The following is a 22,340-nucleotide window of genomic DNA, read 5'->3' on the forward strand; positions in this document are numbered from 1 at the left end:
TCTAATCCACTTAGACCAAACAAAAAACATGTTGGGTAGAATTTGGATGATTTCCAGTTGAGTTTATGAGTCCAGATAAAACCAGATGTGACACTTTGCGTGAGTGATGTCAACACAGAGGCAGGAGGACACAGTTTTGATTGGAAAATATTTAGGTATAAAGCAAGAATTGAACAGGTTGACTTATAGCCACAGCATGAACACACTCAACATATACCCACTACTACCCGCTGTCTGGCCAAACCAAAGAAAACACAAGGGGAGACTAAATGGATGCCAAACACAACTGAATACTAAGCGTCATATCTCTAGATAGAGAATGGCCATTGTGGAATAATAGTTATATTGAACAGAAGGAATTCGACACTTACGGAAAAAAAGAAAGCAAAGTCGATTTTTCATTTAATGGATGGACACTTTATACTCAGGTCGAACAAGAAGCACTGTTGATCTTCAAAATTACGTTAGATTTGAAATATCAGTTATCAGAACATGTTAACCCTTTGTTTCTGAGTATTTAATGTGTATTGTTTATTTTCGTAAATGTACTGTATATTTATTCATAAATGTTCTTGATTGTGCAGTTCCCCTTGTGGAACGTTCATTTCTGTCGGAACATATTTTCAGACCGGAACCAAATTACCAGGTCCTTTGTTTCTGCCCGCGCGCTTCCTTCCTGACTGTCCAGCGCAGTTGCTAACGGTTACTTTCTATGGGGTCACTGCACTGCTGGAGGCTGTGGATGCTGCTGACGTTAGCTGCTACACTGTTTTAGACTCCAAAGCCGAAGAAAACTTTTGTTTAAAAGGATGAACGAGGGCAACGACTTATCACTGACCATCGCTCGCATCGTGCAGCGGCTCAAAGGAAGTCATTTACACTCTCAGATAGAGAGGCAAGCCAAAGTGAGTGGGTTAGTATGTGGCTAACTAGCCGGATGTTGTCAATCTGAACTGGTACAGTGATTCTACTGTAAAGGTCGAGTGTGTAAGATTTATGAGAGTTTATTTGCAGAACCTGAATAAACGTGTTTGTTTAAGTGGCTAATCGCTTTAAATAATGTTTAATCTTCCTTTGAAGATATATGTCTGTTATCTGCTGTTTTGTGAAAATGTGGTTTGTAATTGTGTTTCTGGGACCTCCATGAAAATGAAATGCTACAGCTCCAGGACTCTCGTTCTAATAAAATATAAATTCTAAATTCTAAATGTTGCTCTTTTGGAAGCTGCCATCGACAAAACAATTTTGAAGCATTTGTGCTTTTCAAGCAGAGGCAACATCCTTTTTTTGAATGAGAGGAGTGTATCGCAAGCCTTTTAAACATTTAACTCGCTGAGTTTGACTGGAATTGCCATTACAGACATCTGTGATGTCATTCTGACTAGTTGTAATTTCATTGTGAGTAGTGAATTGTAGGCATCTGTTTTTATTTGGTAGACAGGATAGTCACTACCGATATCTGCAACATCATTCTTACAAGTCAAAACAACTTCAATGCAAGAAATGGCACCAAACATGACATGTAATGACATGTAATGTAATGTAACATGCAACTGTCCTTTCTTCCCCTGTTATTTAGGAGTGTTTACATCAGCCCGAGATTAAATTGGAGTCTCTTAAGGAGGACGTGCGCAGTTTTCTCAAAACATCAGGTCTGTCACTATCTGTCAATGTGGTTATATTTGTCTGTTTGTGAGCAGTTTAACTTGAAAAAAGTAATGGGTTTTATTGATTGCTATCGCCCAAGAAAATGTATTATTATTCTTATTATTTAAGTTTTTGTGAGTATCTCTGCTAAGGCCGTAATGTTTTGGTTGTATTTGTCTGTTGTAGTTTGGTCTTGATTAAACTGTCAAGTTTTATTGATTTGGTAAAAGAAAATGTGTGTGTATTTTAATCACTCACTGTAGTTTGGGGTTTATGGATTTTGGACTTTTTTTAATTGAGTTTTTTATGATGTGTTGCACATGCAACTTGATTTGAGATTTATTTATGTTTTTAAAGTCAGCTTCAGTTCAAATTCTCCTTTGTAATAGATTCAAAATGATGATGGAGCATTACCATGCAAAACCATCAAATACATACAGAACCCCATGTTTAGATTTTAGTAGCAATGGAAACACAATCTTTCTTATTGGCTGAATCTGTTTCCATTACACTTGTTTGCATTTACATTTTATCATGTATCAAATTGTCAACCTTCCTCCATCACAACTGTGGTATTTCAAAAATATTTTTTTGTTTCCAGTCCTGTTTTTTGTGGTCAAATTGAAAATGAGCATAAACAGGCCCACCTAGTCTGTTTATAAACAACATCTCTCAAAAAGTAAAGGACAGATTTTGATGTATTGTAGTTTACGGCCCAGTGAAGAAATGATTAGATTTTTACTCACGATCCAGACACAGATCCGGATTCAGGATTTGATTAAAACTGTTGTTAACCTCATATGATAGGGGAGTGTACTCTGTCACTGTGGGAAACTGAGTAGCCTTGGCAGAAGTTTGTGCTGAATGTTTTTACTGGTTGTTGTTTTGGCTGTTATCATTTGATAAATTTATGTCTTATTTCACAGGCTGGGAGAGGAAGCTGCAGAATGCAGTGTACAGAGAACTTCATGTGTGAGTTATATTTTAAATTTAAAGCACTGCCATGTCAACAAAGCATTTGCATATGGGCTATATTTAATTACTGCGGGTCAGTTGATAATTGGTTAGTAAATACTCATGGGAAGCTTCTGTGTGAGACAATAAGAGAGAAACCATGCACGTGTACACATTTATTTAAAAGAAAGCATGGGAAACACTCCTCTTGGTCATTAGTCTGTTAGGTGTAGATTATGATAAATTATGTTAGATTATGATATTACTGTATTATGCAATATTGTTTTGAATTATTGCTCCTGATAAAATACAGCTATTAAAAAATAGTGGAAACTAAGGGAGATGCAAACTGCTCATTTGTCTTTCCAAAAAATACTTAAGTGTGTCTTTTAGATGTTTTCACCTGCAACAAGTAATAACTAAAAAAAAAGTTTTTAATACTATGCCTCTGTGCTCCCACAGCAGTGCAGTCTCTACTGGACTTCACATCTTGTTTCGTTTACCCTCTCTTCATTATTATTAGGTACATCTGTTTTACTTTGGGAAAAGAAAACTGACAGTTGACAGCAAACACAGCAACTGAGGCTCTCAAGAGATTGTGACACTGGGATTGACTTCAAACGCGGATAATCGCTCAATAATAATCTAGATTTATGTTCCCTTTTAGTTTGCGTCTTATCTTTATTAGAATCAAACAGGCAAACAGCAGGAAAAGTCTTTGTTCTTCAGGGAACAGCTTTAGTAAGTGACAGTGTTCTCTTACCTTAAAGGATGACATACCCCCGTTTCTCTCCTGAGGCTTACATTGAAACATATGATGAGCGATGTTTTGCAATCAAAGGATGACATTGACTAATGCTCCCTCTGTTTTCCATAGTCAGCCATATGAGCACTTATAGGTGTTTAGATTAGGTTGAATGTTGTTTAACACACTTCGTCCTTGAGTCATTCAATATGCCTGGAAAAGCTGAGGGTGAGGGACATAATTGGTGGCGTGTTTTCCAAAAAAAAAAAGGAGGAACATTTCATTCTCTTTCTGTTTGACAGTGTACTTCTTTTAAACACCACCATCTCACCAGGATTAGCTGTTTGTGTCCATATTGGCTTCACTCCCCCTTATTTTATTTTTTTTTTTTGGGTAAAAACAGTTTGGCATTTTCACATGTTTACTTGATCCACCCATTCTACTTCTATTGTATTGTAATACTCCTCACTCCTGTTCTTGTGTTTGCTTATTCTAGCCAGCTGCCCCTGAGCCATCCCATAGCTCCTGCAGAGCATCTCAAAGAGCCACTGGCCTACATGCGCAAAGCACAGGTTGGTCTGTCTCATCTTATCTCCGTCACTTCTAACTCTTTTCTCTTCTACTTCCATGATTCTTCTTGGCTGCAGAATTCAGAGATACAACTTGCCGTTCATGCCATTTGTAGCACAGTATCTGGAGAAAAATGTGTGTATGTGTTTGGATCGGGTGAGCAGAAATAGTCTCTGTTTATTTTTTGCTGCGGTGTGTCACGCATGAACAATAGTAGAGATGCCGAAACACAAAAATAGAGGTGCATTTCACACGTATTGGGATCACTCAAATTTGGAGGTCTCAAACTCGCGGCCCATCCATCTTCTACCGCTTTATCCTCCACATGAGGGTCACATGAGGGTCACAGGGGGTGCTGGTGCCACTCTTAGCGTGAAAGTCAGGGTAAACCCTGGACAGGTCGCCAGTCCATCACAGGGCTACATAGATACAAAAAAACACTCACACCTATGGTCAATTTAGAGTGTCCAATTTGCCTAATCCTCAAATCTGCATCTTTCTGGACTGTGGAAGGAAACCGGAGAACCTGAAGAAAATCATGATGGAAAATCATCATATAATTTAAACCTCATATTGCCTACCACTACAAGCTTTTCCCCAAAAAGTTAGACTTTTTTTCATCTGACCGGCCCACTCCTGTCCAGACTAGATGCTCAGTGACCAGATAAACCAGGACTTAAAGGAATAGTTTGGATTTATGAACATCAAGTTGTATGACACAGACCCCAGGAGTAGAGTGGATGCAACATTGTTAAATCATTTAAAGAGGCTCTGGTTCAGATCCGAGAAAAGTAGTTCTGGGAGAGAGTTTGGGACAAATAACTAACAGGTTTTAAACCACAAACATGCATGCATATGTTATGTTATCAGTTTGGCACTATTTTCTGGCTATATTACTACGCTGGGCAGCAGCGTAAGTCACAAGTGTTTCTGCTGTTTTAGTCAGAGAGAGTGAGGAAAATGAAACAAACAAACACGTCTGACTATGAAACTGGTGAAGATGAATCGTGATTAGTAATTTTTTACCAGGTATTGGACAATATTGTATTGGCTCATCCCTTGTGTGTGTGTGTGTGTGTGTGTGTGTGTGTGTGTGTGTGTGTGTGCGTGTGTGTCCTCTCTTCCACAGGCCAGCTGGGAGAAGCGTGTCCTCAAAAGCCTGAACAGCATGAGCTCAGAGTTGGGGGTGCCACTGGCTCGAATGGTAGCTACAACTTCTTCAGTCAGTCATTGCTGACTTGGCATAATTACATCAATTTTTAATCCAGGATCCCTGCTAGCAACACTCTGGCTTTTATATCATTGTATTTTTTTTTAATCATATTTTGTTTTGCACTTTTTTTTTGCAACACAAGGACTTTTCATCCTGAGCTGACTGATCCCTGAACTCAACAGTCGCGGATTGAAGCCATTTGCTGGAAGAGTTAGCAATAATTAATTAACTCAAACTGATTAAAAACAGGCTGTATTTTTTATTTGGCTTGTGTGCACACATGATTGCCTCTATGACCATTTAAAAGAAAAAGCACTTTTTTGATGTGACATTTTGTCTGCGTCTGTTTGCTCCACAGAGGCCTGCAGCAGAGCAGAAGGAGATCACTAACAAATGGAACGAGATGGGCACAGATGAACCAGGTCTGGAGACATTTACCCAGGGACTTTGGCCCTGAGCAATCTGCCTTTTATGACGGATTTGTGTTGATGTGTGTGTAAACTGCTGCGTCACTCAGGCACTGGTGTATTTACTATTGACTGACATCTTTCAGCGAGATCTACCAATTTATGTTTGCCTTAGTGTTTGGTATTTATCAAGGGAGGGTTTTCCCAAAACATATTGAACTGAAGTTAATACTAGATTTTCCAGATGCGGCTCTGTTTTAATAAATAATTTCTACTTGCACAAAGTAGGCACTGAATTAGAGGTAGACCAATAAGGGTTTTCTCTATGACTGATGCTGACCTTCAAAGGAATACTTTAGCTTTGTATTACTAGAATAGGGGTAAGTATTTTTGAAAAATCGTTCATCCCAACCTCAGTTTCCCCTGAGTCGAGAAATATCTTTTTTGTTACGTGCCCACCAGTGACACTTGGGGGACCTCATTCCCAGAATGTAAACAGTGTCCGCCATCTTTGCTAACAGTTACGCTAACAGGACCGAGTGTTACTGGTGGGCACTTAACAATGAAAAGAATGAAGACATTTCTCATCTCAGGGGAAACTCAGGGGAATAAAAGATTCTTGTGTTGAGCAAACTGAACCCACAGTGCTAAATATTACCTCCCAGTCGCCAGTGGTATATTCAGTGTTCCTCTTTGAAGTATTTTAAAAGAAGTTTTAAAATGGAGTGAATGCAGTCTATTTATATCCTACCTTGCTTAGTGTCAATGCACTGGTCTTATCGACTTTAAACTAACTCATACAAAGGACATGATAATCTTGTTTCCTAGCAATGCTATCACTGGAGATTTGCGTATAATAACATTTAGAACAGTGCGCTGTCTTGCGGCTATAAACACTCTGGACTGTTAACATAGAAACTGTCCAGACTCCTTGGATGTGGCAGCAATAATAATAAAGGAATCCTGCTTCCATCCAAGTGTTCCCTCGCTCTGCACGGGGAAGACACGAAACTTGGTTTTACTGCCGCTTTACACAGAAAGCAGATGGGAGTCCCACTTCAAACAGGCTGAATTAACCTCAGCTGTTCTTTTGTAGAAAGCTGCCACCACATATTGAAGTTATTTGCCACAAATGCTTTCGGTGGTTATACTAGCCTGATGAAATGTATGTTGTGGTTGCATTATGTTCGTAGTTCTGACTTGAAGCTGCTGAACCTGTTCTTAAAATTACATTGGTAAATGTCATGAAGATTGATCTGCTCTAGAGCTGTCATGTTTTATCAAAATGTAGTTTAGTGGAGGGCATAGAACCATTGACTGCAGATGGATGTTGATTATAGGGAAAGGTGAAGCAAAGCAAATGATATGATTAATGTTGGGAGAGTAATCAAGCACTCACTGACCTTTATTTAACAACAATTCTTGAAGCCTGTCATTATTATTCATTTTCATATCAGTTGTTAATCGATAATGACATAAATGGAGAGTTTCCGCTCCGCTGTATTCAAGTGTTTGTGTCTCCCTGCAGATTTAAGCCGCTTTAGGCCCGTCTATGCGCCCAAAGACTTTCTAGAGGTAAACACATCCTTTAATGCTGCTGCAGCTTTTTCGTGTTGAAATGTGAAGTTTTTGTGGTTGTACGTATCGCCATTCCTTCAACATTGATTTTGGTTGCTGTTTCCATGCACCAGCCTGGAACCTGGACACTTGCTCGCTGGCAGCAGTGACCGACAAAGAAACTTATTTTAACCACTTAATACAAAGTGACACCATATTAAATCTATGCCTGCTTAAAACTAAGATATCTTAATCATATGTTTGCTGTTTTTCTCTCACTGTGTGCCATGTCTGCTCACTTTCCGCACCAAAGTCCACAGAGAAAATCAATTATTTCAAATCACAGCAGGCAAAAGAGTTGGATCCGCCATTTCCTCCATCAGTAAGAGCAAATGTGTTATCTTTTGACTTCATTGTTTGAAATTTACCTACCTATGTGACACAAACTTACGAAATGAGGCAGCAGTAAACCAGCGGCGTCATGTCCCTGTGAGTTAAAAATACAGATTTTCTTTATGGGCTTTGGTGTGGGAGAGTGAATGGCTACTAACAGTGAGAGCAAGCGTCCATGTCTAGGTCAGGTTCATGAAAACATCTTGGCGAAGTTGGTGATAATGTGTCAATACCTCATACAACCAGACAAACCATTATGCTTCATCAAATCTTCCCTACACAGGTGTTGATCAGTTTGCAGAACCCCAACTATGACAGTAGTGAGGCTGTCAGCTCCAGGAGTCACTGGGGCCTCATACACTCTCCCCTCAATGTCAGGGACATCCCACAGCTGGTAGGGCTTATTCATCATCTCCATTTTCTGTCCATTAGTGACTTTAACTCAACACTATAACCTGAATATTGTCTGTGTGTTTTAGAGACGGTCGTTCTCAGAGCTCAACCTGACCACGGGGCAGTTGGGGATTGACGACCACGCACACATACATCCAGGTAGTCTTTAAAAGAAAAGTGCTTAAAATAACCTTACAGCAGCTTCTAATCTTAAACCTGAACAAACCCTTCTTTAGCTGCCAGCGATTCTAAATAAATACTACAGAAATAAATTTGTTTATCTTACAATGACTGGATTTTATTGGTGTATAAACCGCACTCGACTTCTCACCAGCCTTTCCTGTGCCACATGGCTGTCTGGAACCTCTGTGTTGAGTCCACATATTGACATTTTTACAGTCTGGCGTTTGTGGCTTAAATAAACTAACATTATCTCTTTGATTTTACAAATACAGAGTCACAACCAGGGCGCAGCTGATAAATCTGTTTTGTGCTATCTCTTTTTTTTCCTTGCACAGACTTGTTTGAAAGTGACTACGTACAAATTGGGAAGAAAGGTAAGTGTGTGCTGCTTCTTTTTGAATAGTTAAATGTGTTCATGTTTTTCCGTTTAAATTCTTTAATTTGCCTTTAATTTAGGTATTTAAATATGTAAATGAATTTACTTCAGAAGCTAACAGACAAACAGTTTTTCTACAGTGTTATATAAAAACAAATATTAATATATTAACTTAAATCTTTTCAAACAGAATAAAACCAAAACAAAGTTCAAGTTTGGTATTAGCACTTATTTTAGTTGCATATATGGAATATAAATCTATAAATCTAAATTCACTCGGCATTCTTTTAATGTGTCTTTTTGACTCAGTCACTGTAATAAATCCCACTCTTTGCTCTCTCTGGTGCTGTAATCAGAAAGATTGATATTTCAACTTTTAACTCATTGCTTTGCTATGAACCAAGAACAACAAACCTTATTATGGACTTTAATCACACACCAATCGATAAAGAGTATGAAAATACAAAATGGTCCTAGGTCACAGTTTCGGCCTCTGCCAATTGCGTGTTGGCTCCCAGACATTTATCTGTGTTTGAGCACTTAAATATGAAATTAAAGAGTTGAAGAATGTGTTGGTTTATATTATGGCAACTTAAGTCAAGGACCGTGTGTTTTCAGCCACTTTCACTGCTTAGTTGGGGTCAAATGGAGATGCAGTAGTTTTTCGGAAACTTAATATTGATGGATCGCTAAAACATTTTTTTATCCAAGTATTTATTTGACAGTTTGACAGACATTTTATTTTATTTTATACATTTTATTTAAATACATGAGTGCACTGCAGTGCAAGCACAAAATGTAGGTTGGAGAGACACACAGCATTAGTGTTTTTCAATAAAGGTTTATTTCATTGAACTATTTTGGCTATCATTTGTTATTATTAATCTTATAAAGCTATTAGACGGACGACCAACAAAAAGGTTGAACACAAGCTGTTTCGCCATGCTTTCAGTCTTGATGCTAACTAAACCCATCCCTGCAGCTTCATGTTAAATGGACAGACATGAGATTGGTATTGATCTTCTCACGTATTTGCAGCAACAATATGATTAGGTTTCTCCTTCTCTCTCTCCCTCCCTGATATCCAGTGGTTGAGGATCAGGACAGTGCAGCAGCTCAGCAGTACAGCAGGCGAGGCTGCCCCACTGGGCTCAGAGCAGATCTGTGGGCCCTCATTCTGAACTCCACCAACCAGCCACAGGTACACACAGACACTGTTCAGACCCAATATCAACAGCCACCCTGAGTGATCTAAGTCCATGTCTGTACGTCTGTCCCATATGTCCACAGATATGATGACAAAAACCACATTTGAGGGTGGTTTGAGGACACACGTGACCATATTCCCGAGCTGCATGAATGCAAATACCTTCTAACGCTGACGTATATTTTTAGTCTAATCAGTATAGCTTGATTTATTTCTTGCCACTGCCACATTATTAACACTGATTGTCACATACTTACTTTTGTTTAATAGTCAAAATCTTGTTTCATGATTCAGCAGGGCGAGTAGGGTAGAGCATTGATTCATCCATCTTATCCTGACTCTTTTTTTCTTTCTTTGCTGTGAATAGCACAGATACACACACACAAACACTTTGACATCATGAAGTCAGTGTGTATTTTCTATAAGAGGCTTGGGAAGCCAGATCTGATCACATGCAGTTGTAGGAGAGCACACATTTTAATGCCAGTTGTAGAGAGCTGTATTTAGCTCTGTCCACATGCGATCAGATCAGAGGACAGATGTGAATACCAAGTCTGAACTGGGCCACAAATACACGACTGAGTTGCAGGCTTGTGGCGTCTGTCAGTGTTTGTTAAAAGGATTCAAGGAAAAAAAAGCAGCAGCCGTGCACTCACAGCTGCATCGATTCCCATGTCGTACTAAAAGCCAAAGTTTTCAGCTGCTGCTAGAGTCAGTCAGTTAAAATCAGATGGCTGCCATTTAGCACAGTTAGCCCAAACAGACCGACGGCCGGCCTGTGAGGCAAAAGTGCTGTCTCCTGTCGAGGTCAAGTCAATAAAACAATACTTGAGATGGGAAGATTGATTTCTGAGGGAAAGTAACAGAGCAGCTGGCTGATGTCGAAAGATTGTCAGCGTGGCTCTGAACAGCACAACGGCAAACGCATTAAACAGTCCGACATCACACAAAATTTAACATGCAAACACTTATTTCATGCCTCAATTCATATTGAAATTATTCATTAGAAATACACTCAATAGCCATTGACACTTTATGATAAGAAAAAGGTTTACAAAGTTCACTATAACCTTGGTTATCATGAGTTGATGTTTGAGTTACTGTTGCATTTTGACCATTTTGAACCAGTCTGGTCATTGTGGTTGTGGACTGCCACTCACTGGATATTTTCTTTTTTTGGTCCGTTCTCTGTAAACTCCAGAGATGGATGTGATTGAAAATCACTTTCGATCAGCAGTTTCTGAAATACTCAGACCAACCAAAGTCACCTCTATCTAGGGATGAGCCAATAAGATAATCAATGTCAGTTCCTGTCAGATACTGTTCAAAATCACTGGATCAGAAAAGTCTAAAGTCTAAAAGTAAAAAACCCTGTTTTAACTGTGAAATGAAACAAAATATGCAAATTAAACACAGGGTGGAATAAAAAGGAGCTAGTTGAAGGCTAGAGTAAAAAGACAAAGACATCCCTACGTTGATCACTGTTCTTCCGTATTCTGATGCTAACTCGAAATGCGTTGAGTTGCTGTAATGTGATTGGTGGATTAGATATGTTACGCAGGTACCTAATAAAGTGGCCGGTGAGTGCATATCCACAGTGAACTGCTGTAACCCACGTTTTCCCTCAATAGCAACATGATAGAGTTCAAATACTTAGTCAAAGTTTATTTCATCCTCCCATTGATTTTTTTTTTTTTTTTTTTCCACATTCTTTTTATTGTCAGCTGTCAAAATCGCGATCTCTGTTTCTGTTCTCCTCACATCCGCAGTGCTGATCATTGTCAGGCTGCTTCCCTATATTTTTTTATAGCTCCATCCTCACCGTTGCCTGCTCTTTAACTTCATTTATGATTACCTGTTCAACTCCGGAGACACATTTGAGTTTTACCAAATGGCCGGAAACGTGATACCTAACTTTTAAGCTCGGTTTAATCCTGCTGTCAAAACTGTTGGATAATGTTGATGTAAAGGTGATTTGTTAAAGTAATAAAATGAGGGAAAACTTAACATATTCTTCAAAAATCATGTTGGATTTTTGTCTTTCTAGGATGTCATGCATTATGAACAGCTGAAGGCCGGCGTCATACAGCATGACCTGCTGGTGGACAAACTTATCTATAAGGTATGGGTCATGTTTGTTTGACCGCACACTCTGCCCAGGGTAGGACATTACAGTCATACATAAAGCTTATGTTTTGGGGTGAATTGTGTCGTCCGACCACTAAAACATTTATCCCGCACGTCATACACATCTGATACCAAAGTTGTACCGTGGAATCTTTTTTTGTACTGTGTTTTCAGAGAAACGTCACTGTGTTTTTATACATTTATAGTCCTGCCGAGTTATCAGCTGTACAGTTAATGTACTTGTCCTTCCATTATGAAATTATGCACTAAAATTACCCATATCCTGCTCACCAGGATGTGAAGCTCACCGCCAGTAATGACGACTACTACTTTGTGTTTGAAGACTTCCTCTATCAGGTGAGCATCGTCATACTCTCGTCAAAATTCTAAACTTAGATTACTTTTTTTTAACGAGACTCTGGGTGTGGTTTGTTTAGATTTTTATGACAGTTGCCCATTTTTTATATTCTGTCACTGTTGGGCCTTTGTAAACAGAAAGGATGTTATTATGATAGTAGTACCCAGCATTATTTGTATGCTGCTACTACTATCAGTACTACCTGACTGGGGGAGAATTTCTGTGTTTGCAGCCGCCTCGCTTTACTAAATGTTGCAGTTGCCGCCATCTGTCTTGACATGAAACAAATCACTTCCTGTGTGCAGCACGGAAATATCGCAGGGTAATGCAAGCTATAAACTGTAAGCTATAAACTTATTTGACATGGTTACTCATAGTTTTACATTTGTGTACAGTCACACACGACCGTTTTAATTCTAGTTTATAATAACATCAAATTGAATTGAAGCGTAGTCGATTCTTGCTAAAGTGGAACTTTAACTTTACCTTCTTCCTTGAATGTATAACCACTGAGAACACAAACACATACATACATCTTAACGTATAGATTGAATTACTAAATCTAACTTTGACTTTTATCAATATGCTCATGGTAACTAGTCAGCGCTGTTCATACTCCCTCTCTGTAAACATGACATTTCTTAACGTTATCTTCATCAGGGAACAGTAATAAATACAACCTCTGTTTAATATAAACACTTTTAAACTCTTGTCAGTTCAATGTCACATCAGGGCAGTTAATGTATGACAGCATTCCTTTATCTACTGGTAGATTTTCAGCCCCAGACAAGGATACGGATACAACTTGTTATTATTAGTTTCTCTGTTAGTCACTGCTCTATTTGCCTTTGGTGCACAGCTGATACACATACATGCAGCCGGTTTATTCAGCAACTGTTAGCAAGTCGTGCGAGTGTGTGTGTGTGTGTGTGTGTGTGTGTGTGTGTGTGTGTGACAGCTCCTCTGGTGGACACCCACCAGAATTTTATAGATTTTTTATTTGTTCAAATTTGGCAACCGGTTTATTCAGCGACTGTCAACAAGTCTTGCTACTTGGTAGCTGAAGTGACGCAAGAACAATCCACAGCCTTAGTAGTCAATATTGACCCACGGTAAACTCATTTTTAAATGAAAGAATTCTGAAGAATTCTGATTGAACATTCAGTGAGCGTGGATTGCCACCGTTGCTGTTATGATGTTAAGATGTTATCCAAAAGAAAATAAAGGGAGTTTCTTCTACCTATATACTTATATAAGGAGAAAAGAAAATAAGTAAGTAAATAACAATAACAACATTAATAATAATAATAATAATAATAATAATAATAACAATTAAAACAAAATACGTATCAAAATACGTGGAAACTAATGGAAAAGATGAATCAATGAATGAATAAGTAAATAAATCAAAAGGACAGGAGTTTATCCCTCCTCCGCATCCAGAGGTAGGTCACGGGAGTTAACAGATTCCAAGAAGAAGGTGTCATGTGTCAAGAAATACACACCTTACTATACTATGCTGTAGTATTTCTACTACAGCATAGTATAAAAACACCCCACTTTGGTCCCCACTAAAGTGTATAAAACGTTTGTGTGTGTGGGGCAGCTCCTCCAGTGGACACGCCCCTAGTGTCTTTAAGCAGAGAATTTTTCTGAATATTTAAACACTTAGTGACCTTTTTATTCACTCAAATTTGATCTCTTTATTCAATGCCTGTCTGCAAGTTGTACTGCTTGGTGGGTGACAGATGAGTGCACAGGCGACACAAGAAGGTGGTTAGTAACACATTTTCCTGTGGGGATGACAAAGTTAGAAAAAGAAGTCTGACAGTAGCATTCAGAGGACACCTTGCAGTATATAATCTATCCAAACAGATTAAACCTCTCCACATATGACTGTAGACCACCCACTTTCCATAACCAAGGTCAGATGGGAGCTGGTTGAAGCACACACTAGAGTCCTCATGTGCTGTTTGGCCAGACGAATGATTTTCCCCTCCTCTGTAATTCATCTTAAGAGGTCGGTGGAAATGGAATCTGTTCTTCAGAGAAAGATGGAGAGATTGGACTGTAATGGAAAGAGCCACCACTTATGTGGTCATTTTGTGAAACAAGAAGCCACTTGAGGCTCGGTTGCAGTCTGGCTCCAGGTGTGCTGCTTTAATGGGATTCTTACCCAAGAGGGAACCGTGACTCCTCCAGGCCAAGACTGACTTTGAGACAAATAAGTCCATTAGCTACTTTTGCTTCTGTCGCATGTCACCAGACATTGATAATATTACCTGTTGAGCATGTAATCTATATGCAGTCAGAGGCGTTTTAATGACTTGTTGTGCCCCAGGTTACCTGGGTCTATGGTCTATTGACAAACTACCTTTGAATCGGCAACCAGCCCGTTTTCTTGTGCTAGCACTTTTATACAATTATCTGTTTGTATCATTGTATAAGTACTATAAAATAAAATCTTTGATTGTTGTAGCCAAGAAAAAGCCTTTTATATGCACTTTAGGCAAGGACCTTGCTTTACAGAGGCTGCCATCTTGCACCATCAATGTTTCTACATGTTTCAAATTTTGAAGCGGAAGCTAACCACACAAACATGTAGCATGTAAAATCTTATACAATATGTGTGTTCAATTTAGTTCAGAGGTGTGTGTGTGTGTGTACATGTGAGCCTGTTTAATCCCTGTCTGTGTTCCCAGGTGTTCCTGTGTTTCTCCCGGGACACCGCCGTGTTGGAGCACTTCAAATACAACAGTGCCACTCCTCCTAAAGCCTACGTCCAGGGTGAGATGATGCGTCCTTCGCCAAGGACACACACACACATACACACCATGACATAATCACACGTCTGTGACAGTGATGATTAAGAGAGCACACGCACATGCTGTTCTTCCCCTGTTTGTCTCCCAGGGAAAGTGGATGACGAGGAGTGTGCTGTTGTTTATCCTCCCAACGGTAAGCCTGCACTTTACCATGAGCATTATCTTTAATGTATTTATACATTAAATATGAAGATAATAACTAATGAGACTGGTACCTACAGCTGCACTCTATGGTCGGAACATTATATCGTGATTATTTTGACAGATATTGTAATTATAATTTGATTCATAATTGGTACAACTGATAATTGTTGCATCTTTTTTCTTTGAAGAAAAACTATTAAATCATGATGATGTGACTTTTCTTCATCCATAAACAAACCGAAAAGCTCTTTTAGTTGCAGAATTTCATCATAATGCAGTTCCGTAGAACAATATCACATTCAACTCCGCATTTCACTTGGTCCTGACCAGGCTGCATCACATCTCCTCTTAGTGTCTGGGTGACAGTGTAGAAAAAATTTCTTAAACAATCTTAACATGTGCAATGTGGCTGTCCGCAATGTAATTTGATGTGTTTCTTTTCTAAAATAAATGTCTTAAGCTCAAATTAGTTTTCCAGAAAATGACCCATAACTGCCGACACTGCTCCTCCTCAGTGAATCCACCGTGTTATATTACATTTAAACAAATTCATCATTTAGAATGAGGATGACATTCCTAATAAAGTAACAGTAAAAAGAAAACGTAGTGACGGAGAAGACTGCAACGAGATGTGCGGCACACCTCAGTCGTCGTCGTGTGTGTGTGTTTTGTGAAGCGCGGGTAAGTGTTGGTGGTAGAAATCTGATTAGAGCCACTGCGTTCAGACTGAGACACATCTGAAAGAACCTGATCTGAATCACATTTCAGACCACCTCCAAATGTGGTAAATTAGTTTTGAGATGATTAGATTCCATATGTGTTGCTTTCCACACAAAAAAACACTTTTTCTGGCAGTTTGAACAAGACCTTAAACATTCGTTGCTGAATCTTTTGATCGCACTGATTTGAAAATATCATTTAAACAGGTGTGATCCCGTTCCATGGGTTTTCGATGTATGGTGAGTACATTTTAATTCTATGAATGCGCTGTGCTATGCTAATGCTACTTTTCCATGGAAGAACACAGAATGAACAGTGTTTGTCTCACAGTGGCACCTTTGTGTTACTTGTACAATGAGCCATCCAAGCTGTACAGTGTCTTCAGGGAGATGTACATCCGCTTCTTCTTCAGATTACACTCCATCTCCTCCTCTCCCTCGGTAAGATCCTTGGTTATTGTGCTCGGCTGCTCAATACCAACAGAATTTGAATTGTACAATGCCTTGTACTTACATGTCACGTACACATGTGCTCCTGCAGGGTATAGTGTCTTTGTGTCTGCAGTTTGAGCGGCTGATCCAGACCCACCTGCCTCAGCTGTTCTACCACCTCCGACAGATCGGTGCACAGCCGTGAGTAGCTGATACTGTAACACTATACAGACATTAACTTAATCTAGCTCACAACAGCAATATTACTGACAAGAAAAACCAAAAGAGTAAAATGTTTATTTTCATTGTAATTATTATCCATTATTGGGAAAATGTTTTTTTTCCCTAAAGCTGCAGTGCAGTGTTGATGTTATGATTCTTCCGCTGTTGAATTGTTAGTATGATGATGTGTCCTCCATCTGGGAATTAGACTCTGTCAAACAATACTATCAGACCTGACTGAGGAAGTGTTTGTGTGTATGCAGCGGTAGCACTGGAGGTGGGAACGAGCAGAACAACCTTTTTTAGCAGTAGAATGCACTTCAGAAACTTTTCCTGGGTAATTAATGTGTTTTCAGCCGCCTTGCTTAGCTATTTTTCTTGTATTTAACTGCAATTAACCAGTTATAAAACTTACTGAGATTCTACATCTCTTTCGTAGGAGTCTCCCAGACAAAACAGGCAGCAGTATATAAAGGTTTTAGACAGGACAGGGCTACTTCTATTCAAACAGACCAAATACAATATAAAAACATACAGAATATGGAATACGATATAAAAAATGTCATCAATAGTTTGATTGTAACAGACTTTTTTTTTAATTGTCTGAGCAATTATTATTGCAATGGAAAAATTTCAATTATTTGCCGTTCTTACACACTTTAAAATAATCTGAAAATAATGTTCATATACTCTGTGTTAAAAATACTTCTTTAAACTGTCTTTATCTCTCTACATGAGGCATTTAGTCTTAGTAATATTTACTGTTGGTTGTGTCATGTATTATTCATTGTACACAGATTTGTTTTAGTCTTTTCATGTACTGTTGTTTTGTCTCAGTCCTGTAGAAAAGTGCTACCGCCATCATGTGGTGGTGATTGGAAATTACAGTTTTTCAAAACTGGCCTTTCAGTCCTCTGTCTTTTTGTTTAACAGTTACACACTAATAAATCCTAGTTTTTGTCAGAACTGAATGTGGACCATGAAAAAAAATGTGCCATTTTTGCCCGTAGGTTGCGTATCGCCTTTAAGTGGATGGTTCGAGCTTTTTCTGGTTATCTGTCGACTGACCAGCTGCTCCTTCTCTGGGATCGAATCCTGGGGTATGAATCACTGGAGATAGTCGCAGGTGGGTTCGTTTCTCACTCCCGATCAATTAAAACTGCAATAACGGTGTTGACATTTGTCATTTAAGTATCAAAATACAAATGCCTCTTATTTCTCATTCATTCCTTTTCTCTTTTACATGTCCTTTTCTTTCCCCACATGACATCCTCCTCCACCATTCTGATGTTACTCCTCTGTGCCTTGTCCTCCTCTCTGTTTCTTTCCTCACACCTCCTCCAGTCCTTGCAGCTGCTGTGTTTGCCTTCCGTGCTGAGAACCTGATGGAAGTGACGTCACTGGCCTCGGCTGAGGTATGACCATCTGACTTCTACGAGTGTGTTTGAAACCCTGATTCTGGCCCTGTCTCGGTCCCCCGCATACTCCCAATGTATAAGGCTGTAAATAGCTGTAAACAGCAACCGATTCCAGTAACCCAGTCTCCTCCTGCGTGTGCGTCTGAGAAAACTAGACTTTTAAGAACCCTTGCCCTCGCTTACCCCGTTCTGTGTCAGCCTGCCAACACTCACCAAGTCACCTGCCTCCCTTTTCCCAGCACCACTTATAAACAGTTAATTGATTAACTGATTAGTAAATTAATTGCCAACTATTATGGTAATGGACGCTTTAACACAGAGCGTATCGCAGACATGTTTGTGCAAGCGCACTTTGCATTACCATGAATATGCGCCGGTTTGTGCTATCGGAAATATTCCAGCGGTTGCAAGTCAAAGCCAAAGTGTGGTCATTATGTTAATTTCACTCAGGAAGCCAGAGAATCAATGTCTTTGTCACCGGAGAGGAGAGAGTTAGAAAAACACCCATACAAGTTTCCATTTTTTTTGGATTTGGACATTGAGTCCTAAATCTGGTGTTCATGTACAACTATGGTGTTTTTTCTCAATAAACATTTAGTTTTTCTTCATTTTAAATTGTTAATACACTATTTTAACATGCACGTGAATTGTAAATAACTGCCAGATATTGAAAGTTATTCTAGAAAAAATGGGAAAATGGCCCTTTTATGGTTGAAATAAGCAAAAAATAGTCTTGAGGCTTAGGCGTTAAAGGGTTAATAGTTAAAACAAGCTCCCTGATTTCTGAGGTTCTTAAATAATCATTAGTTGTAGCCCTACTTTTGTTATGTTGTCCAAACAAATGTGCGAGTATTTAAAAGGAAGGCTGCACGAAAGCTATGTGTATTTGTGTCTAAGAGAGAGAGAGACTGGGGAGTGGCAGGGGAAGAACAACTAGGTCACTCAGTGTTTTGCTAAGTTTACAGGGGGTGATAGAGGTTCTGTACTGGAGCTTTAATATGACTCACAACACCAAACAGTGCTATGTACATGCACCTCCCACCCCGGTTTCCTTTTTATTTATTTTTTGGTGGGGGTGGGGGAGATTTTGCACTGCAACTTGACTGACATTATTACTCTTATCATGAATCATTGAGGTTGATCACTCATTGTTTTGCTCGCCTATGATGTCTCCACTGCTTCACTCAGGTGGAGCTAACCACTAAGGTGACAGTTGAGTCAGCTGTTTTGCTCCTTACTTTGCCACCTACAGGCTAAAGCCTTAAGTACTTCCACACACAGCTTTTCAGATGCTTTGGTCTTAGAGTTGACCGCTCACAACAACAGGAGGACAGTTGAGCTTGCATCCTGTGTTTTCACGGCAGAACAACAAAACATTCAACAGACAGTCTGAATATGTCCACTCTTGGACATATACAGACTGTCTGGACTCCATTTTGAATATTATATTATATTATATTATATTATATTATATTATATTATAATATTTTGGTTGTCATAATAACAATGGCAGCCATATTTCTGTGCTGATTCTGGCTTAATAACTGTGATTTCTGACACACGAATTATAGCTAGATGTGTGGATCCTGTGTTGTGTTCCACACTGTAGCTCATGATATATTATTACAGTAACCAGTAAAGTAATTCTTGTGCGTGCCTGCACTCGTGTGTATACTGAGGTCCCACTATCATCTGACCTGAGTAACCCATACAAAGACTGGCCTCTCTCCCTCCCCCATTTCACCCCCCACTTTTCCTGAGGGCAAGGGGTTAAACTACAGTGTGACGCATGGGGCACATGGCGGATCTGCTGCTCCAAGATGCTGGCCGGCACTATTTGCTCACTCATTTGCCACCTGCCCCAGGAAAGCGAGTCAAACACACTGCTCCTTATCTTATATTTAGAAGCTCAGGCCCAGTGTTGAAATATTAAGCCCCTTCTCTTAACATGATCAGGGCCCCTAAATTTAATCCCCACCAATCTGAAGTGGACAGGGTGGGTGAGTGGTGGACTCTTAAAGCACAGATCATCGCTTCCCAAGAATCCCGCATCATCATTTTGCATTTCGAACGGTGTGTGTTCTTTTTGAAATCCTTAAATAGCCCCTGTCCTGGACTTGGTGGGCGAAGGTAAGATCACTGTGGTCAGGAAGTGGCAGGCGTTTACAGGTCCACTGTAGTGCCATCTAATGGTGGGACTGCAGTTTGTAGTAAACGGAGAACTTCCCAGCTCACCCCTCCCTTTTCCAAGCATATCTGGGAACTATGTTGGCCGTTACACACTAGAAGTGTGTCAGGTCAGTCATGACACCAAAGCATCTGAGAAGTGGTGTACGTAAGAATTTCTGGTTGTTCAGTGCATAAAGTGTACGCATTGAACGTGGATCCTTTTACGTAGCTTTTTCTGTCATTATCCCTCCGTTAACTCCCTCTTCTTTGGTTTTCCTCATTCACTGTTTACTTTAGAGCGCCTTCACTTTTTAATTGAATTATCGATATTTTCCCTGGCGTATTGATTATCATATTGCGTGAGGATGATATATCACCAAATTGATATTTTGACCCACCCCTGTTGTTCACCATAGATGTCAAAGTAGTCATACTCAGCTGTTAGCTTAGCTCCCAAGCTTCGGTCAGTCTTGCGCATTTGCAATCGTTTTTTCGCAGAGGATACAGGAAATGGCTATCTATTTTAGGATTTTATTAACCAATCTTCCATAGAAATATCAATATGAATTGGAAAACCAAATGGTTTTTACTTTAAAGCAATTATACATCTACTATACCAACATTCTTATCTATTGTATATTCAGTTTCTGCAACTCAGTTCTCCAAAATGTTATACACTGCACCTTTATTATGACTAATCTCATTTGGGTTTTGCTTGCAGGCCGTCCTCGCTGACCTTTCCACTCTGAAGGTCATTCCCCTCATTCAGATCTTCCTATTTGCCACTGCCATCTGACACCTGAGGAGCACCGGAACTACAGTCCATGAGTCCGTGGTACGTACAGTATGTATGTACCACACGCTGGAGGGTAAAGAAACGTGAAGAAATTGCGCTCTGCCATGAAAACCACATCCAGCATATGACTAATGATCTATAGAGAAGCACCAGGTTATACTGTGAAATATCAAAGTGTTACTGGTGTTACAAAATTCACCCTGCAGTGATTCAAGCATCAGGCCAAACCTGTCTTTAGCATGTCACATGTCGTGAGATACAGTATTATAAGTACAGATAAACACACACCAGCGCTCACTCGGGTCAGCTGGATCAGAAAATATCACCTCCTTTGCAATGCATTTATGCTAAGACATATACATACATATAAATAAATATATATGTATATGTATATATATATATATATATATATATATATATATATATACATATATATATATATATATAAAAAAAGTTCTCCTGCTGCCTCAAGCAAGTAAACTCAACTGCATGATATGTTTACAGTACACGACATGTGTATCTTTAACATATGCAAATGTGTTCAATTATGGAGAAACCCCAGATTATTCTGTGAAATAGTGAAAAAGTAAATGTTGAAAACCAACACTGGTGTTACGAAATTCCCCCTGCAGTGATTCAAGCATATAGCCAAACCTGTCTTTAGCATGTATGCATCAAATATAGTCAAGGTGTTAGATATTATAAATACAGTATAAACATAGTAAGTCTACAGCCTACAGGTGAAGCTAACCCCATAAGCCATATGCCCTGAAGGAAACTTGATCCACACACCAGCGCTCACTTGGGTCAGCTGACAAGCTCATTAGGAGAGGAGTTGTGTGAAGCAGTAATTATATTACAAGCGGGAGAACAACGCTAACGTCTCCGAGCTTGGCTAATGAAGTGTTCATGCAATTTATTTTGCTCGGTGGCTCCTGATTGTTATAAACCCATTAGGTTACCGGTGAACGGGGAGATTAGGAGGGTTAGTCTGTCCCGGCATGTTGAGAGAAATATACTCTAAAGGCATAAAGTGTAGCTGGTGTGATTAGAAGCTGCTGTGTATGCACATCATCTATTATAGTTATGAAGGGAATGAAGATTCCTGCTCCTTTAAGGAGCATCTAGCACCTTCAGTGCCAGTGTTTATTTTATTTCATTTTGAACGCTTCATGGTTGTTTTTCGATTTTTTTAAATTATGAATTCAATGCCTGAATGTATTTATCTACTCGTCCCAAGTGTATGTCATTTTTTTAGGTTTAAATTAGGAATGAGCCGATATGATACTCGATATCAGACCAGTGTTGATGCAAAGTTTGTTTAGGTTTTTTTTTTGTTTGTTTTTTTCTTACAGTATAAGAGAGAGATGTCCACTACTGAGTCTTCTGTTTTTGAAATGGTTGGTTATAATGCATCAGCACAGATGTCTTAAAAACAGTTCAAACTCAAGGTTGTGATATTGATATCATCTCAGACACACCAAA

At 39.3% G+C, this 22,340-nt stretch overlaps 1 protein-coding gene across 1 annotated transcript; it reads left to right on the plus strand.

Moving 5' to 3' along the window:
- The first annotated feature begins 700 nt into the window (after positions 1-700).
- Positions 701-21,240, plus strand: tbc1d19 (TBC1 domain family, member 19). Its single transcript, XM_058623924.1, has 21 exons — positions 701-905; positions 1,580-1,652; positions 2,574-2,619; positions 3,843-3,918; positions 5,046-5,120; positions 5,488-5,551; positions 7,065-7,111; positions 7,770-7,880; positions 7,966-8,038; positions 8,398-8,436; positions 9,527-9,639; positions 11,693-11,767; positions 12,067-12,129; positions 14,833-14,917; positions 15,044-15,088; positions 16,026-16,058; positions 16,150-16,259; positions 16,360-16,451; positions 17,483-17,598; positions 17,817-17,887; positions 20,781-21,240. The coding sequence occupies exons 1-21, from the start codon at positions 810-812 to the stop codon at positions 20,853-20,855; spliced, it is 1,578 nt and encodes a 525-aa protein (XP_058479907.1). The 5' UTR covers positions 701-809; the 3' UTR covers positions 20,856-21,240.
- Positions 21,241-22,340: the final 1,100 nt, after the last annotated feature.

The sequence above is a fragment of the Solea solea genome, chromosome 3, assembly GCF_958295425.1.
Source record: "Solea solea chromosome 3, fSolSol10.1, whole genome shotgun sequence".
Lineage (NCBI taxonomy): Eukaryota > Metazoa > Chordata > Actinopteri > Pleuronectiformes > Soleidae > Solea > Solea solea.

Excerpts from the sequence above, each read along its gene's own strand:
- tbc1d19 (XM_058623924.1), top strand. The coding sequence starts at position 810 with ATGAACGAGGGCAACGACTTATCACTGACCATCGCTCGCATCGTGCAG. Across the intron at positions 8,039-8,397 it reads CCACGCACACATACATCCAG|ACTTGTTTGAAAGTGACTAC; the intron begins GTAGTCTTTAAA and ends TTCCTTGCACAG. Across the intron at positions 17,888-20,780 it reads CGTCACTGGCCTCGGCTGAG|GCCGTCCTCGCTGACCTTTC; the intron begins GTATGACCATCT and ends TTTTGCTTGCAG.